This window comes from Galeopterus variegatus, unplaced genomic scaffold, assembly GCF_000696425.1.
Source record: "Galeopterus variegatus unplaced genomic scaffold, G_variegatus-3.0.2 Scaffold1948, whole genome shotgun sequence".
NCBI lineage: Eukaryota > Metazoa > Chordata > Mammalia > Dermoptera > Cynocephalidae > Galeopterus > Galeopterus variegatus.
Window position 1 is genome coordinate 75,126 of NW_007728059.1, and position 14,416 is coordinate 89,541.

A 14,416-nucleotide genomic window follows, 5' to 3' on the forward strand; every position below is an offset into this window, starting at 1 on the left:
TGGGAGGGGGGGCGGATAAGTGGGAGGGGGGGTGGATGGGTGGATGGATGGGTGGGGGGGTGGATGGATGGGTGGATGGATGGGTGGGTGGATGGGTGGATGGATAGATGGATGGGTGGGTGGATGGGTAGGTGGATGGGTGGGTGGATGGGTAGGTGGATGGGTGGATGGATGGATGGTTGGGTGGATGGGTAGGTGGATGGATGGATGGATAGATGGATGGGTGGATGGATGGGTAGGTGGATGGATGGATAGATAGATGGATGGGTGGATGGATGGATTGGAGGTTGGGTGGGTGGATGAGTGGGCAGATAAATAGGAGGGTGGGTGGATGGATGGATGGATGGATGGATGGATGGGTGGATGGGTGGGTGGATGGGTGGGTGGATGGGTGGGTGGATGGATGATGGATGGATTGGAGGTTGGGTGGGTGGATGGGTAGATGAATCAGTGGGTGGATGGGTGGATGGATGGATGGATGGGTGGATGGGTGGGTGGATGGATGGGTGGATGGATGGGTGGATGGATGATGGATGGATTGGAGGTTGGGTGGGTGGATGAGTGGGCAGGTGGATGGGTGGGTGGATGGGTAGGTGGATGGGTGAATGGATGGATGGGTGGATGGATGGGTGGGTGGATGGGTGGATGGATAGATGGATGGGTGGGTGGATGGGTAGGTGGATGGGTGGGTGGATGGGTAGGTGGATGGGTGGATGGATGGATGGTTGGGTGGATGGGTAGGTGGATGGATGGATGGATAGATGGATGGGTGGATGGATGGGTAGGTGGATGGATGGATAGATAGATGGATGGGTGGATGGATGGATTGGAGGTTGGGTGGGTGGATGAGTGGGCAGATAAACAGGAGGATGGATGGATGGATGGATGGATGGATGGGTGGGTGGATGGGTGGGTGGATGGGTGGGTGGATGGATGGGTGGATGGATGGGTGGATGGATGATGGATGGATTGGAGGTTGGGTGGGTGGATGAGTGGGCAGATAAATAGGAGGGTGGGTGGATGGGTAGGTGGATGGATGGATGGGTAGGTGGATGGGTGGATGGATGGGTGGATGGATGATGGATGGATTGGAGGTTGGGTGGGTGGATGAGTGGGCAGATAAACAGGAGGGTGGGTGGGTGGATGGATGGATGGATGGATGGATGGATGGGTGGATGGGTGGGTGGATGGATGGGTGGATGGATGGTGGATGGATTGGAGGTTGGGTGGGTGGATGAGTGGGCAGATAAATAGGAGGGTGGGTGGATGGGTAGGTGGATGGATGGATGGTGAATGGATTGGAGGCTGGGCGGTGAATGGGTGAATGGGCGGACAAACAGATGGATGGGACAGTAAGTGGGCAGGAGTGTGAATGGGTGGACGGGAGATTAGGTAGATGTGGGAGCCCTCTCATAAAGGAATGAATGTATGTCCAGGGGGTCGCAATTATCATATCTTCCTTTTTCCCAAAAGGCACTTGAGCCTACCTTATTGCTGGATTCTGTGAACACCGTCCTCTCCCCTTCCTCAATACTATAGCCAAGAAAGTTATTTTTACAGGTACTACCCACTTCACCCAATGTCCCCATCTTGGTAAACTTAGAAATGAGCACATTTCCATCAAGTGATGTGTGGAATGGAAAGAGCACAGGACCTAGGTTCAAGGTCTGACTCTACTACTTACCAGCTAAGTGCACTTGGGGAAGCCAGGACACTACGCCTAGTTTCCTGATGGAGATGTGGACAATTCCAGCAACACATGAGAAAATTTGTAAACCTCCATGGGTCAGTCAGTTAACTATTGGTTGTTACTGTCCTCTCCTAGGACTGTGTTTTTTTTTTTTTTTTTCAAAAGCCTAAAACCATGTTTATGTTGTTCACCAATATATACATTACTCTGTCTGCTCATAGTATACATTCAATAAATATCTTTAAATGATGGAAGCCCATTTTCTCCTCAACATATTTAGATTTCTGAATCTCTGGCTGATCTTGCTGTTCTGGAAGATGCCACCTCTTTACCTTGGAGAAGCCAAAGCCTTTGACTAAGCCAGGATGTACACAGTTAATGAGTCCTGCCAAGTAGCAAGAAACCACTTCCTGATCAATCATTGCCGTGCCAAATTTCAGCTCAATGACAAACGAGATGGCCAAGTTTCAGAATAAGTGACACTTAAGGACAGTAAAGATTACGAAGCACAAAAACAGAGGAGCGACACAGCTTCCAAAGACGTACATTTAATACTCTCTTCCTCAGGGAAAAGAAGCCTGGCAAGCCATCCTGGCACAGCAGGGAAACGCTGAGCCTCAAAAGTCCTTCTGGGCCAGCAAATAAGAAACTAAAACCTAAACAGAACTGGCCCCCAAAATACCAAGTCGTGGCCTTGGCTGAAAACCCGGGCAACCTGTCCAACTTGGCCAGGGATGTGGGAGCCTTCAGATCACAGCTCTTCAAAAGTGATGGGGAACCCAACCTCACATACCACTGATAAAGAGGGTGAGAAAGGTGGCCGTGGGCTCTGCCTCCTTGGGGGCACTGCTCCCATATTTCCTGGGCTCCTTCCTACCCAGAAGAGGACTGGGAGAGGACTCAGGGCTGAGTGATAGGGGGAGGGGAGTCTGGGGTCCACAGCAAAGAGAAGGAAGGCAAGAAAGAAGCACCTTTATCAAGGGCCACCTATGCCTCTCCCCACCCCCCCCCAATTAAGACACCTTATAATATCTCACTTAATCTAATCCCACCCACAACTTGGGGGATGTGTCCTTCTATCGACCCTGTTTTCCAGTCTCAAACCTCAGGAGGTTAAGGCCGGCCTGTTTTTCTGATCAACAGTACTTTTGGTGCTGTTTTTTTATTATTTTAAAAGTAATACCCACTCATTAAAGAGGAAGAAATGGATTGGTACAAAGAAGAAAAACAAAATCACCCATAATCCCAGAGATAATTGCCTTTGGCACTTCAGAGCACCTCCCACCATATTCCATGGAATGGACGTACCCGGATTTACTTGGCAATCCCGGCTCTAACACTTCTTCCTGTTTGTGACCTCTCCACCCCTCACTTTCCACCTTTGTACAGCATAAAGATGTTACCAGTTCCTGCCTTGAGAGGCTGTTGTGAGCATTCAATGAGTTAATATGCGAAAGGTGCTTAGAATAGGGCTGGGCCCAGAGCGAGAGCCCCATAAACTCCTGCTCATTATTGTCTCTCCCTCTACAAATACAGTCTTCTGTGCTTTATAAAACTGGGATTAAACTGCACACATAGTTATTTCCATTTGACAGTATGTCATGAACATCCCTTGAGCACAAAACGCTCTTTCCCAGCACCACCTCGCACAGCTGCAAACTGTTCCACTGAATGGCAGGGCCATCACATAAATCACATATTTGCCCATTTCCCTATTGTTAGCCACTCTATGCTGGTCACATGGGGCTGCACCCAGAAGCATAAGAGTTATGTGTTGCCAAAGGGCTCTCAATGGCTGGGTCAACTTACACCCCCATGTCCTCGCTAACACTAGATACAATTCAGGTGTGGAGCTGAGGTTGAGTCAGTTCTGCTACATCCACGTTGTGTGTCCTTGGGTACTGGCCTCATAAGATTGCAGGTGTACTGATGCCTTATGTGCTACTTGTGAGAGCCACTTTTATCCCCATTTTGCAGAAAAGGAAACAGAGGTTCAGAGGGGTGACATCACTTGCCCAAGGTCACTCAGCATGGCCACTGGCTGAGGCGGGACTTGTGGGATGAACAGAATTCCCAAGCCGGGAGCCTCCAAGGTGAAACTGTTGCAGGAGGGGAGAGGGGCTTCAGGGGTCTTCCGCAGGTACATGCACTGGCCACAGCGGACAGGCCTGCAGACAGATCAGAGGCTTGGGACTGCAGCCAGCCCCAGTGCCTGTAGCTCCAGGTTCCTCATTAACAAAGGCATCCAGTCATCTCTCCTCAGCTCCAGAGATGGCTTTCCTGTCACCTCAAACTGGATGGTCGTGGTCATGGTGATGGTGAGGGCCCTCAAGGAAGAAGGAGGCTTGAGAAAGAGTCCGCCCCCCTCCACCGCAGCACCAGAGCCCACCAAGACACAAAGCAAAGGTGGAAAGAATCTCAGGGCCAAGCAGGGAGATGAGCCAGCTCTGACAGGGGCCACTGCCTCAGGGTGACAGAGCCAGCTTTGACAGTGGTAACCGTCTCAGAGGCCAAGAATTGAGCCTGGGCTCCCAGACAAAACAGTCCAGAGCTTTCCAGGAAGGAAGGTGAAGGGAAGCGGGCACCAGCATTGACTTCTCCCTCAAGGGCATGAATGCTGCTCTTCCGGAGGCCGCAGTGCCCTCGACCACCCTTGAGTAACTGACCGTGGGGCAGACACAGAGCTGAGACCTTACGTATTTGATACCACAAAACCTGACTTATCTCCACACCATTTTTTTTTTTTTGACCAGTAAGGGGATCACAACCCTCAGCACGGTGTGGTCTGCACCGTGCTCAGCCAGTGAGCGCACCGGCCATCCCTATATAGGATCCAAACCCGCGGCCTCGGTGCTACCAGCGCCGCACTCTCCCGAGTAAGCCATGGGGCTGGCCCATTCTCCATTTTTTTTTTTTTTGTCTTTTGTCTTTTTCCGTGTCCGGCAACGGATCGCAACCCTCAGTGTCGCCCCCGCACCGGACCGGGGACCGGCAACGGGATCGCAACCCTCGGTGTTGCTCCCGCGCCTCCCTCAGCCAGTGAGCGGGAACCGGTCTGTATGTGGGATCCGAACCCTCGGGCGGGAGCGCCGCCGCGCTTCCCAAGCGGCGCACCTATCCAGTGCGCCACCGGGCCGGCCCCCATTCTCCATTTTTAATGAATCGTGTTTATGTTCATAACGTGGAGAAAAGACAATAAACTTTAGGAACAATTCACACCAGCATCTATCCAGGAGCACCCTCCAGCATTACAAGCAAGGGGAAGGGATCAGGGACCTTAAGGAAATCTGTCTCTGTCAATCCCCAGGAAGCCAAACAATTGGCTTAAGTCAACCAGCAGAAATGATAATATCCCAACAACAGTCTCCTGTACCACTTCCTCTGCGCTAGGCACGGTGTGAAGGGCTGGCCACTTGATTCAATCTTTATAAACTCTGAGCAAACTTACTATTTTGAGTTACATTTTACAGCTCAAGAGGCTCAGAGGGGTGAGGTAACTTGCCCAAGGTCACACAGCAAATAGGCACTAAGGTTAAGAGAAAGCTCAGAAGTGATTCCAGTGCCCACACTCAAGACCACAATGCTGCGCCTGCCTAGGGAGAGGGAGGAAGCTGGGTCTGGCATCCACTTATTCATCCATCCATCCATTCATTCATTCTGCAGATATGAACTGAACATCTACCACGAACAGGCTCCGTTCCAGGTGCTGTGGACACAAAAGATGGATAACTCCCTGCCCTCGGGGACTTTACATCTGCCCCGGAGAGCAGAAAATAAACAAGGAGAGATACAAGAGAATCCTTTCAAGGAAATCAACAGGGAACTGTCACTGTGGTCAGGGAGGGTTGGTCAGGGCAGACCTCTCTGAGGAGGGAACATATGAGTTGAGACCCAGAGGATGAGAAGGAACCAGCTGTGCAGAGTCCTAGGAGGAGCGTGGCAGGCAGGGGGAAGAACAAGTGCAAAAGTCCTCAGGCAGAAAGGGGCTGTGCTTCCTCCACCGCTGAATGGACACTGACTGGAGTTAACTCTTCAGGCACCAGGGCTTTGGTCCATCCCCCTTGCTCCCCCACTCTCCCCAAGTCTTAGGGCTTAATTCTGCCACTAGTATAGATGGTTAATAAGAAAAAAATCAGTCAGCTATGGAGGAAGAGAAAAAAAAATGCAGCAAAGGGGAAGCAGAGAGAAAGGAGAAGAGAGAAGGAAAAGGGAGAAGGCAGCGTTTGGGTGTACACCCCACCCTGCTCTGCTGGCAGGACCCAGGAGCACACTGTGCCATATGTTGCTGCGGTTCCAGCAGCCCCACCCACCAGGGCCCCAGAAGCACCCAGCTTCCCCACCCTGATGCCCGCCCCTTCCCCTGCCACTTCCTTTGCTAGCTTTGCCTGCACCCGTCACCACTTCCTCTGCATGAGAGGCCACCATTGCTATCCCCGGGTTCAGGCCCAGCTGAGGCAAGTCTGGGCAGAGGGTCACGTTCCTGGGCACAGAAACTCTATGGCCATGGGGAGATGCCACAGTGAAGTGACTCTGGGCTCTTTACACCCAACAAGTTCCTTTGTCCTTCCCTCTGCTATGCAGGAGAAAAGACACAGACTCCTGGCCAGAGAGATCTGGGTTCAGGACCCAGCCCTGCCGTAGGAAAGCTGTGTGACTCCGAGCAAGTCATTGTACCTCTCTGGGCCTCTGCTTCATCAGGTGTGGAGTGAGGATACTAACCCCTGCCTTTCATGGGATGGTAGAAGAGTAAATGATGAGCAGATAAGAACCCAGCAACAGCCAACTCCCTACTCGTTTACCAGGTTCACCTTGGAAATTGCCGTGCCTGGCACACAGTAGGTGCTCAATAAACAACTCTTATTTGAACTCTTCTAGTGTCCTGAGCCATGGGTTGTCTTCATTTCATCCTCCGACGACCCTATGCGATTGTACAATTGCTGTCACCATTTCGCAGCTAAAGAAACTGAGGCAGAGATAAGCACTTTCCTCAGGATCATACAACCTGTAAGTACAGCCAGGCTTGAACTCCAGGAATTCATCCAGGTTCCTGTTCCATCTCTAATCCCTGGCAAATGTGAGCTTCTCCTCTCACTTCACCGTCTCTGCTCTTTCCTCCTCCTGACCACTACTCCTTAGCTTCCTAGAATCTTCCATGTCTCCCACCCCACACACATCTCCTTCTCGGGTTGGTCACCTTGCATCAGTCGCTTCCCCTCCCTGAGCTCTGACTTGGGCCCCACCCACACCACCTGCTCTGGTCACCGGGGTGTGGCCACTCTGACCCAGCCTTCACTCATCAGGGGCCACCTTAGACTCAGGCAGTCAGGAAACCTGGCTCTGGCATCCGCCAGTTGTCATTGCTCCTCTCTGGTTGTGGCCTGTTCCCCCACCCAAAGACGGCCCCTCTCTAACATTACATAGGCTGACCCAGTCAGGCCCTGGGGAGCTTAAGACAGGCAGAACATTACTTGAGATCAAAACCACCAAGTCCAAGTTCCTTGGCTAGGCATTCAAGGCTCGCTTGACTTGGCCCCTGCTATGGTCTGAATGTCTGTGTCCCCCTAAAATTCAAATCACGACACACTGAAAGCAGGGGAGGCTGCTGTCTTACCCTAACCCCTAACCCTTTGTGTGAACCCTTTGTGTCCAATGCTCACACCTGCCCCACAGGCAGGGTACCATGGGGTGGGTATTAGTATCAGCCTCACCATATACATGTGGAAACTGAGGCTCAGGGACAAGCCACTCACCTGACATCACACAGCTGCTAAACAGGACAGCCGGGATTCCGACCCTAATCTATCTGGCTGCAAGGCCAAGTCTTTCATCACAGACACGGAGACAGACACAAGGAGGTGAACAATACTGTTGACTGGACTGAATCAAGGCATGTTCATCTGTATGAGTCACAGTTCCCACTGGAGTCATGCTGCTTCCCCCATCAAGGGCATGTGGCGATGTCCAGGGACATTTTTCAGTTGCCACAACTGGGGGATGGAGATACTACTGGCATTTGGTGGGCAGAAGCCAGGGATGCTGCTGAACATCACCTAATGTACAGAACAGCCCCCACAACAGAGAATTATCCTGCCAAAAATGTCAACAATACCAAGGTAAGGAAGCCCTGGTATGAGGGCCAAGCTACAAACACTAAAGTATTTCTGCCTGTCCCCAGTCACGCAGAAGTACCTGGCCAGAACCTCCTGTGTGATACCAAGAGCAGCAACAATACACGATCTTTGTTCTCGGAGCACTTCCTGGGCAGAAAATGTATCACCTCCTTAGCGTCCCTCAGCCCTGGGGCCACCTCCATTTTACAGACACAAACCTGAGACTCAGAGGAGGTCACTTGCTTGGGGTTTCAAACAGGGCCAGGACTGGGACCCAGATCCTCCCAAGTCCCAAATCTCTTCCCTTCTCCTCCAGCCTGTTCTACTGCCCTGGGCCTGGGAGTGACCACCCAGGGCCGTTCTGGGGGCAGGAGGTTGACAGCCCGGGGGGATTTCCCCTTAGTCTAGGTAACCTCAGAAAGCCAGGTGACTAAAGAGGTCCTAAGATGGGGTAGGGGGTAAGGACTGGGGGTTGGGCTGTTTGTTTAGCTCCCTGACCTACTTTGGAGTCAGCCAGAAAAATTCTCAGAGCAGCAAGTACTAAATCAGCCCACCAGCACTGCAGCCAAACCCCCTTCACAGGGGTCAGTCATCCCCAGGAAGCTCAGGCCACCTTGGTTTGAAGACAGAGTCAGGAACCCACTCACAATAGCATGCATTGCGGTTTAAAAATACTTGGCTGAGCGGAAATAAGGTTACTGCCTGGGGCAGATCTCTCTCCGGAGGAGGAGAGGACAGAGACCTCGGGCAGCCCTGAAGGAAGCGGAAGCTCAGGCTTTCAAGCCACTGTGCAGGAGAGGAGGCGAAAGAAGGAAAGGCCCACCAGCCCTCATACCTCCCTTAACCTCCGCTTCGTCTAAACCAGGCAGGGAGGGCAGGATGTCACATCACTCCCAAAGCCTGCTCAGCTCCAGAGGGTACCTGAGGTCTGAGCAGCAGCTGCCAAGGGCCCCTCGCTCTGGCGGGGTCTGAGAGGATTTGGAGATTGGCCCTCAGCCAGAGCAATGGGCAAAAGGGGACTCTATTAATACATCTCATTTTATTTTAAAAATCACTCTCATAGAGGCATACCCTTTGACCAAGTAACTCCCTTCTGGAAGTCTAGCCTAAAAAATAATTTAAAATACAGCAGGTACATTACAAAGCTGTTCATCAGTGTACACTTAGCTGTTGAAAAATAACTTACCTTATTGTGAAAACGCCAATTTTGTTCCAACACCACTGACATATTAGGGAGCCATTTTATTATAACACTAAGGTCGCGTTTGCTTATGTGTGCAGTGTTTCGTTTGCGAGAAACGCTAGGTGAATGCAGGAAACTTCATCCAGCTGATCCCAGCACATGCGAGCACACACCTCAAATATCTATCAGCTCCCTCTGGGCCACGCCCATCCACAAACGTTCCTTCTGATTTCATATAACCCCCTTCCACTGCTTTAGAAGCTGTGACCCTGCTGGCACCCACATCTGTAAGCAGGTTGCAGGGTCCTTCTCGAGGTTCAGGGTCATACTTGCTGCAATATTATATACTCTTTCCCCACTCTGCTGCTGGCCAGTACAGGGATCTGAACCCTTGACCCTGGTGTTACAAGGCTGCATTCTAACCAACTGAGCTAACTTGCCAGCCCTTTATCATGTACTTCTTATTCACGTAACAGTGTGAAACTGCACTACTGTTTTTTCAGGTTCTGAATTTTTCCTTTTTTAATGTGGCACTGATAAAGTTTTGAGTGGTGTGCCCTCTACCCCATTTCCCCCATAAGACCTATGATTTTCGGGGCCGGCCCGGTGGCGCACTGCTGCAGTGCGCTGCTTGGGAGTGCGGTGGTGCTCCCGCCGAGGGTTCGGATCCCACATACAGACCGGTTCCCGCTCACTGGCTGAGCGAGGTGTGGGAGCAACACCGAGGGTTGCGATCCCGTTGCTGGACACGAAAAAAGACAAAAAGGAAAAAAAAAAAAAAAAAGACCTATGATTTTCATTTCATGATTCTGCACAACTCCATGAATTTTAGGAACGTGTATATATATATGTATATATCTTACAGTATATATTACACAACATAATATATGACAAGCATTTAAACAATTTTAAATTGTCAATAGTAAAAAATTAAAGGGGGGAGTGAATTATTTAAATATCCAATAAGATTAGAATCAAGGGGGTACTGAGCCATGCCAGAAGATATCTGTGAAACATTCAAAACAATACAGGAAAAGACTTTGAGAATGAAAGATGGCATAAAACACTGTAGATTACAACCCCACATAAAAAAAATTTCACCATAAAATCTATAAAGTATGGAACGAAATACACCAAAATATCAACAGCAATTGAAGGACTTAGAGTGATTTTTTTTCTTTTTAGTTTTTGCTTTTTTGTATACTCCCAATTTTGAAAAATAACAAATCTTTTGGAAGTTTAAAGACAACAAAAGATCAAAAACAAAGCAATTTTGAAACGGAAAAACCCTCACAGCTGCTAATCTGAGTCTTTTCACCTCTGTACACTCCCTGCCTACGTTTCCCACGTGAGTACCTGTTTCACCCGCTGCTATGACAATAAGCACACTCTGCTGAAGGCAGCTTTTTCCACTGAACATATCAAACACTTCCCTTTCTACTTCTCCAGATTGACGATTATTATTATTATTATTTTTTGTCTTTTTTTTTATCTTTTTCCGTGTCCGGCAACGGATCGCAACCCTCGGTGTTGCCCCCGTACCGGACCGGGGGCCGGCAACGGGATTGCAACCCTCGGTGCTGCTCCCGCGCCTCGCTCAGCCAGTGAGCGGGAACCGGTCGGCACGTGGGATCCGAACCCTCGGGCCGGAGCGCCGCCGCACTTCCCAAGAGCTTTGTAATGTACCTGCTGTATTTTAAATTATTTTTTAGGCAGCTTTGTAATGTACCTGCTGTATTTTAAATTATTTTTTAGGCAGCTTTGTAATGTACCTGCTGTATTTTAAATTATTTTTTAGGCAGCTTTGTAATGTACCTGCTGTATTTTAAATTATTTTTTAGGCAGCTTTGTAATGTACCTGCTGTATTTTAAATTATTTTTTAGGCTCTTTTTTTTTATCTTTTTCCGTGTCCGGCAACGGATCGCAACCCTCGGTGTTGCCCCCGTACCGGACCGGGGGCCGGCAACGGGATTGCAACCCTCGGTGCTGCTCCCGCGCCTCGCTCAGCCAGTGAGCGGGAACCGGTCGGCACGTGGGATCCGAACCCTCGGGCCGGAGCGCCGCCGCACTTCCCAAGCGGCGCACTATCCAGTGCGCCACCGGGCCGGCCTTGACGATTATTTTTAATGATAAGGATTTTGAAATGATATCACTTGTGAGTTTTACTTTGTATTCTAGTAATGAACCAGAAATGATTTTCTTTTGAAACTGATTGGCTATCGCACATGCTTGGGTGAGAATGCATGTGACCACACAAAATCAACACCATCTTCTTTTTCTCCTGAGGCAGATGGATAATAGCTTATCAGAGAAGAGAAGAGAAAAGGAAAAAAGGGGCTGTATATCTTAGAGATGCTGATGTTAAGACTCAGAAAATCTGGAATCAGAGTCCTCTCCTGACAGTGCTGACAAACTCAGACCACCAAAACTTAACAGACCCAGGAAGTCCTCAGGAAGGCCTGTACCACCCAGGCTGTAAGAACCTGCTATTTCTAGGACAAGGAGAGGAGATGGTGCTAGCCATCTTCCCCAGCTGATGGCCAACTGCCTTCCCAGATGCCATGTAAAAATGGGATCTCTGGTCCCAGCCATAAAACCACAATGGACTTTTGGCTTAGGGTGCCATGGTAGCCAGGTCAGGGAACAAAGAAGTGGGCAGGAGTCATGATCCTTCATCAGAGGGTAGAAGAAATACCTGTTTCAACTTCAACTAGAAGGGGCTGAGTAAGTAGCACCTCTCCAGGGTAAGCGGCCTGGGTAACGGGGATCTTTGATCCAGGACGGTTTGGTGACTAAGGAAAAAGTGTTAAACTGAAGCCCAGAGCCTTGGGTTCTAGTCCCTTTCCTTCTCTGGGCCCTAGTACTCCTGCACATTAGATTAGAGAGTCAAAGGCAAGTCCAAGTGTATCAGCCACCACACAGCTCTCTTAGTCTAGCTTTTCCTTGTCTTAATTATAAGAAAATCTTGGGTTCGGAGGTGGGGGGAGAGGGACAGTGGAGCCAGCTCACAGCTTTGAGAACTGGAGTCACTTTTTTAAGAGTCCATGTGCTTTGGAGAACAGGAGATAATAACTTGTGAAGCAGACGAGCTCCTCTGTATGAAACTTCCAGAGTAGCAGGGGAGTTTTTTTACAGGGCCAAAGCAGGCGGAAATGACAACCGAAAACGACAAGGGGAAATCTTACCAGCCTAAAAGCAAAGTTCTGCATTTAGATTTAAGGGAAAATGAACCGTATGATGTCGGGATACATTGTGGGGAGGGGATAAAGCCCGCAACAGAGAAAATACATCATCCAGAGTCAAAACAGTATGCACTAAAAACATCAACGGATTATGTGGTGAGCTGACCATGAGTCCAGCTACCCTCACAGTCATCAGAGCACATCTGCAGGAGCAGGCTCTGTCCAAGGCAGCCACGGACACTGGCAGAGAGTCCAGGGAGAGCAGCGAGACTGAGGACCATTTCCTGATGCCACTAAGGGGGAAGATGCTGTTCTGAGAAGAGTACAAAAAAGATGTGCCGAGTCAAGGGTGTGCTGGCTGCCCTCAAATATGAAGGTACTTCAGAAAGTTCATGGAAAAATGGAACTAAGAGGAATCTTTCCATTAACTTTTTGAAGTATCATCATATGTGCAAAGCCCTTGGGCAAAGAAGGGCAACACATCAAGGCAGTCCAAAAGCCAGTGGTACAAGGCCTGCCTCTTCAACCACAGGACCTTTGCCCCAGTTGGGAGTGCCCCTGGCCTGTAACAGAAAGTTCAAGTTCAGAGGGAGGTGATGAGGTAACAAAAGAAGCACCCAGATGAGTCTGGTTGGCCTCAAAACTGCCACCACTCTGAGCCTTTGGAGCAGTGCTTATCAAACTTTTGATATGCTTAGAAATCACCTGGGATCTTGTTAAAACGCAGATTCTAATTCAGTAGGTCTGGGGTGGGACTGAGATGGTGCATTCTAACTAGTTCCCAGATGATGCTAATGCTGGTGGTCTGCTTTGGTAACTAGGCTCTAGAAAATTTTCAAGTCACAGAGAGCAAGTCCAGACCTGGGGGGCCTGGAAAAGCCCTCTCTGTGGTCCAGCCTCCTGGAAGGCAATCCTGGACAAGCTACAGGAGCCTCAAGGAGGGTGACCTGTCTTGGAGGAAGGATCCCTCCTGGAGGTATACAGCTGATTGACAGTGGGAATCTCCCAGTAAAAGCCTTCTTAGGGGAAAGGAGATCAGGGGGAAGTTAGAGTCAAGGTATAGGTGTTTGGGTCCCTCCAAAATTCAGCAACTCAGAACTGGCTCACAGGAAAAGAAACCAGACAATGTCCTACTGCAAACGCTCTGCCCCACCCACCCCTTCACAAAAGCTCTCTGCCCCGTCTTCCTCTAAGGGAGAGGTGACTGCAGATTGGGAGACTCCCCAGCTGTGACTCAGACGTACAGAATCAAATCTGTTCCCCGCAGCTCAGCATTCACGAGACCCTGACATCTCCCTCCGCCCAGCCCCAGCTCACCTTTCCAAGCCTTACTTCTCACTCCAGGGGCCATACCTTGCCCCCCTCCCTCCCCTGTCAACTCCCAACCCTCCCAGGAGCAGCCGAGTTTCTCTGTCCCCATTGCCTCGGCATTCCCACAGCATCTGTGTGGCTTCTCTTTAAAAGTGTGCGTCGCATCACAGTTTTACGGAGGGTGCCTCGGGCGGCCCTTTCGGATGCTGAGGTCCTATAAGCGTCCCTTTGTCTCCCCCTGGGGCGCCGAGCGCAGTGCCAGACGCACAGGAAGTGTTAAAAAATGAGCTGGGCCGGGGCGGGAACCGTGCCCAGAGCGGGCGCCCAGCGCGCAGGGAGTCGGCCGGGCTGAGTGAGGTGCCCCCCAAAAAGCGAGCGTCACCGGGTTGGGTCCCAGGGCCCCGAGCTGAGGGCCGAGCAGCCCCGCTCTGCGCCCTCCCGAGCCGTGGCTGGGCTGCCCCGGCCGGCGCCCCTTCCTTCCAGAGCCACTCCAAGCGCCCCGGGCCACCCACCTCCAGCACCCTCACCTTGTAAACCTTGCCGAAGGCGCCGTCGCCGAGCTCGCCCACGATCTCCCACACCTCGTTGGGATCCAGGTCCCGGCGGACGTGTTCGTATTCGCGGGACTTTCTCTTCTCGAATGTAGACAGGCGCAGGATGCGGCGGAAATTGGCAAAAGCCATGGCTGGGGCGCGCGGACCGGGCAGCGAGGGGGCTCCGGCTCCGGCTGTGGCTCTGGCGGCCGCGAGGAGGAGGGGTCGGAGGACGCCGAGGCGCTCAGGGGCTCTCCCCAGACCCGCCCTTCCCCGCAGCCCAACCCGGGTCAAGTGCGCCGTGGGCAGCGCAGCGGAGGGAGCACCCGGAACCGCGCAGGCGGCCGCGTCCCCGCCCCCGCTCTGTCCGCTGCCCCGGGTCGCCCCCTGAGTGCCGGCCTCGCTC

The 14,416-nt window shown here is 51.2% G+C and overlaps 1 protein-coding gene across 1 annotated transcript in view; it reads right to left on the reverse strand.

The window, feature by feature from the left end:
- Nucleotides 1–14,360, reverse strand: part of LOC103596155 (serine/threonine-protein kinase 10-like) — a gene marked incomplete at its 3' end in the record, with an annotated part of 85,815 nt that extends 71,455 nt beyond the window's left edge. The window contains exon 1 of the mRNA XM_008579732.1: nt 14,005–14,360. Coding sequence (XP_008577954.1) covers nt 14,005–14,160 — 156 coding nt within the window. The remainder of the gene's footprint in view (nt 1–14,004) is intronic.
- Between the last annotated feature and the right edge of the window lie 56 nt (nt 14,361–14,416).